At 39.7% G+C, this 14,757-nt stretch overlaps 1 protein-coding gene across 1 annotated transcript; it reads left to right on the top strand.

Annotated features, from left to right (window-relative positions):
- Window positions 1-49: 49 nt before the first annotated feature.
- Window positions 50-12,679, top strand: PARL (presenilin associated rhomboid like). Its single transcript, XM_062583149.1, has 10 exons — window positions 50-199; window positions 272-482; window positions 599-739; window positions 2,722-2,770; window positions 4,763-4,858; window positions 6,174-6,323; window positions 6,750-6,820; window positions 8,147-8,248; window positions 9,125-9,222; window positions 11,250-12,679. The coding sequence occupies exons 1-10, from the start codon at window positions 153-155 to the stop codon at window positions 11,362-11,364; spliced, it is 1,080 nt and encodes a 359-aa protein (XP_062439133.1). The 5' UTR covers window positions 50-152; the 3' UTR covers window positions 11,365-12,679.
- The last annotated feature ends 2,078 nt before the right edge of the window (window positions 12,680-14,757 follow it).

Raw genomic sequence — 14,757 nt, forward strand, 5'->3', positions numbered from 1 at the left:
CGCCGCGCGCCGCCCGCCACAGGGGGCTGAGGCGCGGCGGGGCGCGGATCGGGGACTTCCCTTCCCTTCCCTCCCCTCCCCTCCCCTCGCCGCGCCCGCAAGATGGCGGCCGGCTGCCCCGGAAGCGCTCGGCGCGCGGGGAGGCCTCGAACATGGCGTGGCGATGCTGGGCCCGCGCTTGGGGACCGCGGGCGCACAGGTACGGCCGGGCGGGGGGCGGCGGGGCCGCGCCGCGCCGGGGGCGACGCTGACGGACGCTCTCTGCCCGCAGAGTCGCCGTGCTGCTGGAGCAGCCGCGCGGGTTCCGCCGGGCGCGGCCCCGCGCCGAGGATCCGCGCGGTGCCGGTGCTGAGGCGCAGCCCGGCCCCCCGCCGCCGCCGCCACCGCGGCGCAGCCTCTGCCCCCCGCCGCAGCAGCCGCCGGCCCGCGCCCGCCGCCCCTCGCCCGGGCGCCTCGTGAAGCCGCTGGTCTTCGCCGTCGGGGTAAGGGCGGCGCGGGGGGAGGAGGGGCGGGGGGCGCCTAACGGACGGTAACGGTCGGCGGTAACGGTCGGCGGGTAACGGTCACGGCCGGGTTTGACGTGCGCGATGCCGCCCAGTTCACAGGCTGCGCCTTCGGCTCCGCGGCCATCTGGCAGTACGAGTCGCTGAAATCTCGGGTGCAGACGTACTTCGAGGAAGCTCGGGCGGACTGGATGGATAAGATACGACCTCAGAAAAGAGGGGACTTCAGGAAGCAGGTATGCGGAAGGACGCCGAGCCTGCGGGCACCCGGCGGCGCAGCGTGGGAGCTGGACACGGGACTCCCCGCTGCTTTTAAGACTGGATGGACACAGTTGCATGCCTAGATCCCTCTAGCACCGTTTGTGCCAGCGATGATTGTCCCGTTTATTTCGGACTTGGGGAAATAATAGATTCTCAGCGCATTATAGCACCTGTATTTCACTTAAATGAAATCTAAAACAATTATTTCTAGGAAACTAACTTACAATATTACTGCAAAAGCGATATTGGAAAAAAGTTTGTCTTCACAGGCACAGATAAAAAGCATTTACGCCCAGAGATAAAGAGAGAGAGATCAGTAATAGTTGATCTAAAATAGCTACCTTTGGTTTTTCACTATATTAAAAAAATAATAACTGTTTATCAGTAGTGTTAAAAGCAAACATGAGGTCCCAAAGGTGATGTATTTAGATTAAATTCTGACCTTTAAACATAAAATTTATTGTTTAATCTTCTGGCTGCTGAGTGTTTTACTTTCATGTTTTCAGCTATTAGAAATCTGAGGATTTAAAGAGCTTTTTTCTTAATGAAAGCAGACATTTCCATGCCAATGCTTCACTTCAGAATCTGGACAGTAAGAATTAAGCCCTATAAGACTTGCAACCAATTTATTTGGCATCATAGAAAGTACTTTTTTTTGATTAACTATATATAAAGATGTGTTTTACGCTTATTTCAAGGTTATTGCTCTGGCTTATGGTAGACTAGGCCTGGTTTCTCATTCTGGTCTGCCTTTCCAAGGGAAGGAGGGCTGACTGTGCAGCTGGGGAATGCTGGTGTCCTAGGGGAGACATCTGTTTCTTTAGTTTGAATTGGGCATACTGTGGTGGTACTTTTCACATGGACATGCTCTCCTGCATGGTGTCTGTGAAGTGCTGGTGAGATCATGGCTGCCCAACAATGATATTTTGAAATAATTTCACTTTTAAACTTTTGCTTTCCTTCTAAACATGAAAGTCCGCTGGATTCTGACTAGCTATCCAAAACCAAAGTAGGACTACCCTGTTGCTAATAGGCTTAAATTCCCAAACCCTGTCTTCACCTGTAAGTTCTATTTATAAAATTTCAGGATCCCCCTAAAGCTTCTGAGGGCATTCTGCCAGTTGTATTATAGACAATTCACCTTGGTTTATTAAAAGGCTTGGTAGGAAATAACTGGTATCTGGATCCTGTGCCAGAGAATTAAAAAAAAAAAATGAATTGCTTACTTTAATACCATGGAGTGAGTAGATTGCTTTGTACACTCCCCACTCCAACACACACACACAACCTGCAGCTAACTTATATAACATTATCTTCTTCAATTTGTTGGAAGGTTATGGCACTAACAATTAAAATATTTATCTAAACTGCTTCTAGAAGTTTAAAGAGGAGGAAAAATTTATCTGTGGGCTGACTGCCCTCAAAATAAAATTTTTCAGGGGTTTTAAACTTGAAGGAGGGCTGGGTGAGCAGGATGCAAGAGGGAATGAATTCCACAACTTGTGAGCCAACTCTGCCAAAAGTGATCCTGGCACAAGAGTGGAATCTCTGAAAGGTGGGTGGTGTGAAATTAGATAGCTTTAGGATGAGGCTTCATCCAGGCAGGGTTAATGCTTGCTTCGGCTAATCTGCTAACTTAAGAATTACGAGCTAAATCCTTGTTTAATGTAGGCAGATGTGACCCAAAGAGTTATGCAGAGTGGTACAACTCCGCTCTGTTTTAAGACTCTTCATCTATGTTTGGATAGAGTAGAAGCAGGGTAGCTAACTACTTTTGAGAAAGAAATATCAATTTCAAAAGCTAAATCAGTAAAAAATAAATAAAATTTTGAAACTGTTTTACGTAACATTTTCAAAAGGAACGCTTTCTAGTCTTAGAAAGATAGAGCTTCACATGAGTATTTCTGAAATGGCAAATACAGTGTTGTGGCATTGATGAATACCACTTCTGTTCCAGGTTAACAGGTGGTGGAGTAGCCTGACTGAGGGTCAGCGGACTGTGACAGGTTTGTGTTAGCTTACAAGTATTAGACATTCACAGGAAGAGAAATATGGCAAACAGGTACAGTATGTTACAACAGATGGCTTTCATACCATGTTTAAGTCACTAGGCACAATGCATGTATAAACTTACACCTGCAGATACACTATTTCTGCTACATTTCCTTCTTACAAAACATTTTTGCCAGCATTAAAAAAAAAATTGCTGTTCATTTGTGTGGGGGATCATGAAGGAGTATCTAGAATCCTCCCTGTACAACATTTCTTACTCAGGAACTGTGGAAAAACAGCCAGTGCTTTTTAGAAGGAATATGAGCTAATTATGTACTACTTGTTTGTGGGCAATTCTGTAAGTGCTATCTTGAAAGGCTCTGTAGACATGAGGTGTCCCTAAAGTGAATTACTTTCTCATCCAGCATAGATTGACTAGAGTTATATAGACCACTAAGTAAAGTGGCTCTTACCACCACAGAGGGGAATGTTGTGTATTTATTGCATTCTTTCAGTGACACATGGGAATGAAATTTCCTGTTACTATTTTGCTATTTTACATAGTGTTGCGAATAAGAACTGCTCTCTTATCCCTTCTCTCTTATCCCTTCTCTCTATGGATCATATCTATCATGAGATTTCAAGTGGTGTTTTGTTAACCAGGCAAAACTACATCATAACAATAGAGAGGTACATAAGAACTTGATTCAAATCCAGATAAAGGAGCTGAGCCATATCCTGTGTTATAAAATCTACATTATTTCCTGAATATATATTATTAGCAGGTTACAAGAAATAATGTTAGAGTTTAAGTAACTTCCTGATGTCATTTACTTGTCTGCATAACTTTTTAAGAAAAAAACCCAATGCTTTCAGGTACACCTCACCATCTAGTTCATTTTACATACAGTATTTTAGCTGGTAAATCTCGAGCCATTCAGATACTTGCCCTTGACTGCTATAACAAAGTTGAGCTGAGTGTATTGTAATATCTTGGTTGAGCCACAGGGAAAATATTTTCTCTTGTAAAAGATCATTGTGGAATAGGATTGGAGTGTCAAAAAATAGGGTCTAAATTTTGGGTTTACAACTTAGGCATCATAGTTTTTTTCCACAATTTTTGCATTGTATTGCAAACTTCAAGTAGAGAATAATTATGTAGTATTTAATGTCCTTTAAGGGAAGCACCATTATTTCTCCCTTCAATGTTTCTAGCTATTATAAAACATTTTAAATACACAAATGCTTTGATAGGAAAGATGCTTTAAAAAATCACATTAATTTTGTATCATTCTAATTCTACTTATTTGCACTACTACTTAAACTAAAATTAGGTCAGAATAAACAGCTGTGTAGTAAAAAGCTGGGCATTTGCTATCTCCCAATGTTGACAATCCCTGAGCCATGACAAATGAGCTTTGTGTGCTTGATCTCAAACCAGTATCTTTACAAGTCCCTCCCCCCAAAAAATCAGACCTCCCCAGGAGATGAAGAGGGTGTGTACTGCATGTTTGTGTGGTTCCCCCATGCTCTGCCCCTCCAAGCGCAGTTAAACTTCACAAATCTTGCCTGGAATGCAGTTGTGCAGCAAACGGAGTGGTAATAACTGGGAATAAGCAGCTAGAGAGGCAAAAAATGGGACCTGCTAAGTTGGCTCTTCTTCTGTTGGCTCTGCAGTGGAATGTTTGAAGGCATTGCCTGAATGCCTTCAGTACAGATTTCCTGGACTGTTGTATTTAATACAATGTATGTTAAGATAAAAGTTTATAAGTAAAATAAAGTAAGTGATATTTCTAAAAAAAGATTTTCATCATATACTTATAGCTTCCTGTATTTCTCTTTACTTTTTCTAAACTCCACAAAATGAAAAGTAGATGCCGCTTATAATGGAATAGTGAAGAAAATGCATGATTCTTATAAGCATACTTTTGCACACTGCTTTCTCATATGCATTACTGCATGTAACATTGATATTTTGTTTTTGTACTGTCTTTTCTTCTTAATAGGTATTATAGCTGCAAATGCCTTTGTATTCTGTTTATGGAGGTTGCCTGCTATGCGACGGATTATGTTTACATATTTCACCTCAGATCCCTCCTCCAGTAAGTGAACTGTAATGACTTATCTACATTGGGATATAATAGAACATCTGATTATACTGTCAAAATTCAGGATGGCTGCTTTGCTTGTAAGTCATGTAGCAGCAAGTAAGTTCTCAGTTAGGTAGAAACGCTTCAGTTTGTCTAGGCAGGAAAAGCTTTGAGGGAAGAACGTTACAAATAATTAATCTGATTTTTTGAAGAAAAAAATTGTCAACACTGTTACCTGCTGTCTGGTCTTTTACTGCATTCAGTGGGATGCAGCTTCTGCTTTTGTAGGAATGAGGGGGCACTTAGTTGGTATCCTATTGATACCAACCCCTACTGCTTTCCTGAACAGAATGCTAATCATCCTAGACTTTGGGGAAGAGGAAAAGAAATGCTACTGTGTAATTCTATTTTAAAAAAAAGTTTTGAATGTGATTTTTTTCTTAATGTTCTGGGAGATGCAGATAAAAACTGTTACAGGTCACTTGCATGTGTACTTTTGTCATTAGACAAGCATTAATCTGTTACGCACAGAGCCCTTGTTGCAGAGCTGGCTTTTGGATTGCACGAAGCAAACCTCAGCTTTCATTATGTGTGAAATGCTTAGAAGAGGCTAACTTAGGAAAGCAAGTTACTAGAATTTAAAGGCAGAACAGTTAGCTTTCATTTCCACAGTGGAAAGGAGGATTAAAAGGATGAGACAAACATGCCTTGGGAGAGCAGCATCTGCTATCCTCTGATTTCTGCAGAAGCGGAAGCTAAATGGTTTCCCTTCCACAACCCCTAAGCTAAAACCCCAAATCTGATAATCAGTATGCTCTACAGCTCCCAAAAAATTCCCCTTTAAAACAGTGCTGACCTTTCAACCTACTAATTCGCTTTTTTATTTTCCAGGCTACTATCTCAGTAAGGAGAGCTAGTAGCTTTTTGAAAAAAAAAAATAACTTTCCCTTGAGTCTATCTCTATAGCAAAAATATTTTTATATAATGTTCATATATTAAAAATTTTACACCATATACATATAGAAATCTATTTTGCACTTTTAAAAGCATAGAAGTATCTTAAGATAGAATTTTGTGTAAAACACCCTGGTAAAGCATTTTCTGTAGGGAGTTAAGACTTCTTAAAGCAGCTGTTTGTGTAGCTTGCATTATCTCTAGGGTACTTGTTCTGCTTTTCAACAAGTATTGCACAGGATTAGAAACTTGTTACATTTCAGTTTTTATTACCACCAGTTTATAATATCTCTTTCTAGTCTGCATGATGTGTAAGCTAACACAGGTCGAAACACTGACTTTATTTTTCATTTACTGTTTTTCTCTCTTGTAGGAGCCCTGTGTTCTCCCATGCTGCTCTCTACATTTAGTCACTTCTCTCTTTTCCACATGGCAGCAAATATGTATGTTTTATGGAGTTTTTCCACCAGCATAGTCTCTCTTCTGGGATGCGAGCAGTTCATAGCAGTGTATCTTTCTGCTGGTAATGTTAAATATGTATATTTACAACATTGCAAAAGTATGTATTTTTGCAAGTAAAATGTGTGCAGGATTAATAAATGTATTTATGGTGACAGATAGTAACTCTTCAGTCCCACACATTGCTAACTATAGTGCTTATTTGCTGTCATACAGAAATTTGATCACTTTAGGATACTGCGCTTTAAAATAGCATGAAAGTACAAGTATCTGGTTTAAAAGCATGCTTAGTTGCCAAAATAAAATAGCTTCTAGTACAGAATTATAGGAGATTCCTGAAAAAAGATGACTATTTTCAAAGTTAAGAAGAAGGGAAGAAAAAAAAAAGTACAGTACTGTGCTAGCTTCTTTAGGAAAGTATGCAAATAACATTGTTATGCTTTCTGACTCTTGTCTGACATGGTTTCTAATAGTAACTTTTCTTTTCTAGGGGTTATCTCCACTTTTGTCAGTTATGTTGCTAAAATGGCTACTGGAAGATTTGAACCATCCCTCGGAGCTGTGAGTATCTCAAAATACAAGAGACCTTACTGCATTTCAAAAGTCATTTTCAAAGCTTGCTGTATTCTTCAGCCTGCTTAGAAATATCAAGGAAATTGTGGATAGTAGAGAATAGGAAGGGTTACTGACAAGTAACCAGCCAGTGATTCCTTTGCAAGAACTGGGCTGTTCCTCAAACAATCTAATTCTTTCACCAGCAGCCAAAACTAGTACTGCTTAATGTTAATGGGTTGTAAGTGAGTACTCAGCAGCAGGACCTCTTGTCACTGAGCAGATGGTTCTGTTCTATAACTTACTTCATAGAATATTATTGCATTATGGTGCCTCACAGTCTTTGCTAATGGAAAATAAAATGCTTTTGAAAGAAATCATGCAATTCAGACAGTCAAAATCAGCAAGCAATACTAACGGAAGCTGTAAGGAATACTGCTTTTTTTCTTTTTTTTTTTTTCTTTTAATCCTTCCTTTCTGCACTACTACTGCCAGAAGTCTCACAGTTTTCAGGATAATGAGGCAAGCTGAGGAGGTGTTTTAGTTGTCTGTTCAAGTATTTATAGAGTTTTAGAATGTTTTAAAGTACTTATCTTGCTGTAAGTTTTAAATCAACCTAGTCATTTGCCAAATTTTACAGGCTTCTTAACTTGTTTTAACAAATAACTTTGTTAGAAACCAAGAATCTGGCTCTTGTTTTTCAAATAGAATGAGCAACTTATTGGCCAGTTTGTAAGTTTGAATTTCTGGAAGTGCAATGTGTTTTTCCTTTATCCTGTGAATAAACTATGTCTGGAGTAAGATATTTTTCATTAGCGTTACTGATCAAATCTTACTGAAATTGCCACATGTATTAATTTACTGTATTCACAGCTTTTTTTCATGGATGTGAAAGCCTGCGGCCAGTTTAGCACAGACCAGGGATTTACGCACGTATTTGACAAAGAATTTCCTGCCCTTCTATTCCTTTTTTGTTTGATCAAATCAACATCTTAGATAAAGGGACTAAGTCTGAAGCTTCCATCAATGTGTATGTATATTTCTAGGGTTTACTGGAAAAATAATAGTTATCTTAATTTTTTAAAATTTCTTGATTGTTAGAGGTCACAGCCTCTGAGGTATTTTTTCAGTATTTATAGCTTCAGCTATTGCAATTAAGTAATGGTATCTTGTTTTATTTTTGTTCACACTTTTTCCATGCTGCTTTGTACTTTGAGACTTATCAGAGGACTGCTTTTGAAAGTGAAATCCAAGAGGAAGATAGGTTCACGTGCAGAAAAATAAAGTTTCCCTTATGTAATATCTCAGCTAACTTTCATGTATTTTAATTTACAGTCGGGAGCTATAATGACTGTCCTTGCAGCTGTGTGTACAAAGATGCCAGAAGCAAAGCTAGCCATCATTTTTCTTCCAATGTTTACATTTACAGCAGGAAGCGTAAGTGCATTTGAACTTTGCACAAATCCTATGCTTAAAACACTTTCCTTATGCCTCAGCAGTAGCTGAACATGTGTCCTCACCTGTGTTTCTAAGCTATCAAGTTTATCTTTAAAAGAATACAAGAACATGGAAGTCCTGAATACTGGATTGAATTGTTGCAGTCTAGCATGGTCACTTATCCAAGCATATAGTCAATTTAGAATTATTCTAAATTCCATCTTCTGTGGGTCTGTTTCAGAACAGATACTTCAAGAGGAAAGAAAGGGAGAGAGAGGGACTTAGGGGTTTGCTGACAGAGGAAATGTGTGCACACTTTGCTTTAACCTAATGTCTTTCTGGTGCATGATATTTTTGTATAAATAGCAGCTGTTACAGACTAACCTCTGATACCTAGATTCTCTTTTTGGTGAAAACTGGTCAGGAACATGGAAAGAGTTTCACTTGCCAAGGGAATTTCAGTTTTTGCCCATTGCCTTTTGTCTTGTTGCATGGGACAACTGAAAGGAGTTTAGCCCTATCCCCATGACACCCTCCATTATCACATTAATTCTATTGGTGTCTTGAAATGAGACATTTAGTAAAATCTTGCATGACTATAATTCTGGTGGTTTGCCTCTGACTAATGGAAGGTGGTACACCTGATACTGTTTCTTACCATGTCTGTAGCTGCTTGTATACATATTTTGACAGAATGGTACAACTCGGTAAAGACTCAGTCTGTTTTGAAAGAAATTTTAAAACAACTTTGATTTAAAAGTTTTGGGAGGATTTTTGAACAACATACTTGCTCTGTGCTACTCTATAAAGCTTTCTTACTATTGCCATTAGATACTGTGGCTCATCCTGTCTATTCTGTGACTTTTTCCTTTCCAGGCTTTAAAAGCCATAATTGCATTCGACACTGCAGGGCTCGCTCTGGGCTGGAGACTTTTTGACCATGCTGCACATCTTGGAGGAGCTCTATTTGGAATGTAAGTTTGTATCTACTGTTTTGGATAACTGATACAACAGGGGATATTCAAATTCCTCCTATGCAAGCTCAGCCTGTATTTTTCCCTCTTTTCTTCCTCTTAGCCTAATTTTCAAAAAAAAAGAAAGAGAAAAAAAACAGTGGTATCTTAAGTAGGACTGAGGACAATTCACTGTTATCTTTGTGGTGCCATTAAACTGTGTGGCAATGCTGCTAACCCATGCTTAGAACTGCAAAGAATTGATCTGAATTGGCTTAGAATAATAGACTTGATATCCAATTATCCTGTCACTACAACCTGGGCTGGCTGACTGTCTCTGTCCTGCTCTCCCCAGCACACTGGAGAGAGCTGCAAGAGAGAAAGAATTCTCACAAAACAGAGTGGGCAAATTAAAAAAATCTTTTGACTTACTCAGCTAAGACAAAGCTCCTATGTCCCAATGTTATCTCTAATTACCAATTTAGAGAGAGCTATTGAGTGAGCATAGGTTCAGGCCAAATTACTTTGAACAGCTTCTGTAGTTTTAGTGTTGCGCTGCTCTTATCTTTGTGTGGAGTCTTCAGGGCCTTTCCTAATTGGGGAGAACCAGTAGAAATCATTTTGTAGAAAACAATTCTGCATTGTTCGGTGTTTGAACTATGTAACTTAATGAGTTTCTCCCTTAATCTCACTAACGGTTGTCTAACACAAATATGAACAGCTAAGAACATTTTTAAACATAACTTAAAGCCTGCTTGACACTTAACTCTGCCAACTAATGAATTTAAAGCTTTTTACAGTAACTTTCCCAATGAGTTTGTCCTGTAACTACCTTACCAAGGCATCCAGGACGCTGTGGAAGTTGGAAGAACATTGTTCCATCTTTCATAGCATTAGACAGTGCAGTGATTAACTACAGTTTTGGTTGCCTCAGCATGGCTATATGAAAGGTATAGTCTAAAAGAGTCAGAGCACTTGATTTGCTCTCTGAACTTTTTTTTGCCTCTGTTTACTAATTCTTGGCCTTGATGTTGGTAAGTTCTACTCCCCACAGCCTCCTTTACTTTCTCTTGCTGTCACAAATGTTTTTAGTGTGGCCTTGCTGATTTGTGCCTGCTTTCCACTGTGATACATCTATATCATCTTATTCATTATAATACAGATTCAGGTATTACTGAAATAGGTAAGCAGTTGTAGTAAAAATTTCCTTGAGTTACAGGTATCATTCTTCCTCACCTAGGTAAGTACACTTCCTGTTGAGTGATCGCTTGGGTCACTTCATCCTTAAACAAGGTCTTCATTTAGGTCATAGGTTGAATGAACAAATTTTTTTATTTATTGCCTCATAGACAATTGTCCACTTCAGAAAGCCACTGCGTGGCTTAATGTAGTGGCTAGTTTATCTAGCACTGACTGATGGCTCATACCAAAATGCTTTTATTCGAGACTTAGGTATGTTAGTGTGTGGGAGAACCTTTTAGCTATTTTCATGTGGTTCCTTCCTCTCCCACCTCTTTATCCTTTCCTTCATACTAACCTTCACTGCTTAATAACTTATAGTGATGTTTGTATGTTTTTGTATAAATATAAGTTAAGCCAGAAAAACTTTTTTATAGGAGAAAACTCTCTTTGGATGGAGTGGCTCTTCAGTATGGGGTAATTTCAGTTATATTTAAATATAAGAAAAATACCTTTGAATTAATGCTGTCAGTAAGGATTAGCACAGGCAACATTGCTGTTTTAACAATTTGTTAAATGGAAATAGCCTGCATCTTTAAGTAGGAATCACAAAAGCATGAAATTCAAGTGATTAAAACCACTCATTCTCAGGACTCACACAGCAAGAAAGTAAAGAGGTTGCTTACTAGGAGAAAAGAGAGCAAGTGGCTTACATGGCACTGATCAAAAACTTTCTTAAAACTTATTTCTACTACAGTTTATCCTGTCTTGTATTTTAAGCATTCTAGTTATCTGCTTTCAGTGGTCAGCTTCTTCCTCAGATCGAGGGAGGAGCTGCAGTTAGTTTTAACTGCTGCTTTCTTTCTCAGGTGGTATGTGACATATGGCCATGAGCTTATATGGAAGAACAGAGAACCACTGGTGAAGGCTTGGCATGAAATGAGGACAAAGAACCCAGGAAAAGGAGGTGGAAGATCTAACTGATTCTAATCCTAGAGATTACTTGTGCCCAAGTGGTATATTACTTGAAGAGATGAGATTGAATTGGTTTTGAAGGCTGTTTGCTACTCCACATTAAGCCTCTCAGGAGCTGAAGTTTCTAATGTAAACTAGAGTTACAAAAATGCAAATCCATAGAAAATGAACTCTGACAAAGGTGGAACAATAAAGGTTTATATCCTATAGCTTTTTAGGGTAACAGTGTACATTACCTTTTTATTAAAGTGGGAGTAAGAAAGTGTTCCAGTGGAGCACTGGAAACTCAATCAAAAAAAAAAAAATCTTCAAAATTTGGCACAACTTAGGAAGATAAGCAGTTGGAAAACCAAGGGAGTTAATGGATCATTCATCCCCTGATGTCTTCCAGTCAAGGCTAGATGCTTTTATAAAAGGCATCTTTTAAACAAATTGGACTGAGCATAAGGCTAATATGGTGAAGTTCAGTAGTCTGTATTATTGAGAAAGCAGTGGTCTCTTCTGATAATAAACTTGAAATACATGAAGCAATACTGGAATGTTTGTACAGTTAGCTAAAGCTACATGATGGTTAATGGGTCCAGCTTTATTCATCTGGCTGGGTTGTGTTTTTGTTTTTGTTTTTTTTTTTTTTAATTTCTGTCTGCTTCCAAGACAACATCACATCTTGTTAGAATTTATCACAAAGATATATTTTTTTTCCAGATTACATCCAGTGGAATAATGGCTTACATTGTGGTTTTGGATATTTTTACCATAAGTAATACTGCTTTCTGTATCTCTTTCACTGCATTAGTCTTTTAAGTTACTAACTAAATTGTTAGTTTCCTTTAAGGTTTTTCTAAGAATTTCAAAACAGTAAGTTATTTTTGGAATGTGCAAATTTGGAAAAGATGAGCAGCTTCAAAAATAGGTAAGATGCCTGAGATCAGTAACCACAGTAACCAGAAGTAACTGCTGAAGTAAAACTGATCTTAGTACTACAATTGATGCTCCTCTTACATAAATACAAAGAAAATTTGGATATTTTTTTGTATGGTCCTGCAAGGATAACTACTGAATGCCTTGCAAGGGGTGAGGACTCTGCCCAGATATGAGTTGTTGGGATCAAACCTTTAGCTCCTCCCTGTAGGCTGAATTAATGTCATTCCAGACTGACTGACCTGCAGAAGAATATTGCATCTGTAAGAAGCAAACAACTTGCGCCTTTTTTTTACTTTATAACAGTGCACTGTAGAAAATACACTTCCTGTATTATGCTTTTATTGATAAACAGTACATAGTGCTTAACAGCACCAATTGTAATAAATCATTTAGTACAAAATTGCTGTGAACTCCCTTACTGCCATGGGCCAGCGCTCAGTCTGTGGATTTTACTTCTCAAAATGTAAAGGTGTTCTTTCTCCCTTGAAAAAAAGGAGACATATGGGGATTTCTTCTACTGAGCATGGGTCTATTTAAATGCTTAAAAAAATGGAAGTGCTAAGTAGTATCTAATGTTCCTTTTGCTTGACTCCAGAAGCTTCCTGGGTTTATGTCCCTAATCTTTTTCATTTCTCCCTCCTTTTGACTTTCTTCCCTGACAGCTGCCTTTATTTCAGTTTGTGGAGCTTCAGCCACAGGGAGGCCGGACGCAGCACTGTCACGAGCGGCTTCCTCCTGTGCCAGCAGCAGATGGCCACTAACTGGGCTTGTTGCGAGGGAATGGCTCAAAATTTTTTCCATGCTGAGATTTTGCTGCTGTTTAAACACTCATCTGTTGTCTTTGCTCAATTCCTTTCATTCTTTCCCTTCTTTTCCTTGCGTTCCTTCCTATCTGCGCTGCATCTTTTCCTCTAGCATCTTCAACACTTCTTTATTTGCTACAGTGTTTTTAAAGGTCTTGGTGGCTGAAAGCAACAGGCAGTAGTAGTGTGGGAAACTGAAGGATGAACTCATGCAGACCTAGTCTGACATTTTACAGGTATAGAGGAATACACCAGAGCTACGAGTTAATTCAAGTTCTTTACCGTCATAGCTGGTATCTACCTGGATATTAAAAAGTTGTGCCCTTGTGTCACTTGCTGAGCCTGGGGCCCAACTCTTATGGTCTTTTGGACTTGCTAAGGCAGTATGATACTGCTGTACTCCTTCAGCTTGCAGGAAGATGCAGAGAGCACAGAGACATTTTCCAGCACATTCTTCAAAGGCAAAGTATCTGCATTTCCTTTGGATTCTCAGTGTTACAGGGGCTCAAAGCTCCTGAAATCCTGGGAGTGTCAAGAGATACTCAGAAGCAATGGTTCGTGCAGTCAGTGGCTGTGGTCAGAGGGTCTCATGTTCAGGTATCACCCTAAGATTAGGGTGAACAGCACTCAGCTGTCCAAAAATTGTCCAGTATCCAGATCTTTCATGTTTGTAGAAACCCTGGACACATTTAACAAGTGTAAAGTGGTACAAAAATGTTCACATGGTCAAGCAGTGATTTTTAAGTCATTTTGCACCTAAGTCTTCTGCAGCATTGCTTGCCAGTGGGAATCCAGCTTTTATGGTCCAAAACTACTCTCACACTGCAATGGGGGAGTCAATACTCAATCCAGGCAGAGAAAGAAGGGCTTGGAATTATGATAGCTCACTACAGTAAGTGAAATACCTTTCTGGCAAACAAATGTCCTTCTTTCAGAACTTGGCATCAGTATTGGCTAATGTATTATTCAGTCACACCTTTGAAAGACAAATTACAAGAGTGCAAAAACAAGGAAAGACTTTTTCCCCCCCTTTCCTCAAAGGGCTTATTATTGTGAATAAAAATACAATGTGATAATTATGTGGATGCTTGGCAGAGACATCAGCCAGTGTTTACATAGGAAAACAATACAATAGCAGTAAGTATAAAGTCATAGCTAATCACGTAGAAACACAATTGTTGATACCTTTTCAAAAGCTTTGAGAAAATCTGCCATGGCCTTGCCATGTTTCAGGAGTGTTTTGCTTGTGTGGATGATCTGTTCTACTAAAATCTCCTTTTAATATTAGAACAAACTGTTCAAGTACCCAGCCCCCACTCCTGGCAGCAGCAGCTGTTTTGCTTTCTGATTTGACAGCTTGTCTTTGTCCTACAGTTGCAGTATTTCCCCCGCCCCAGTCCCTTTTAATCATGATAGATCTCTTCTAAATGCAGTCAACTTTCTAATCTCATCCAGCCTCTTCTGGTTCCCCTGTCCGAGGTGCCCTTTGGGCCAATTTCCTCTAACAAGCTGTGCTGAGCAGCCGCTCGCAGCCCTCGCTGGTGCTGTAGGTGGGCTCCGAGATGCAGTGTCAAGGCTGAGCTCAGTACTAGGAAGTGGCAGGCACAGTGACAGCAGAGACGCTGATTTGTTCTCTGATGTATTTTGCTAAGTCAGGCCCAGAAACAAGGATCAG

Source organism: Rhea pennata, chromosome 9 (assembly GCF_028389875.1).
Source record: "Rhea pennata isolate bPtePen1 chromosome 9, bPtePen1.pri, whole genome shotgun sequence".
Lineage (NCBI taxonomy): Eukaryota > Metazoa > Chordata > Aves > Rheiformes > Rheidae > Rhea > Rhea pennata.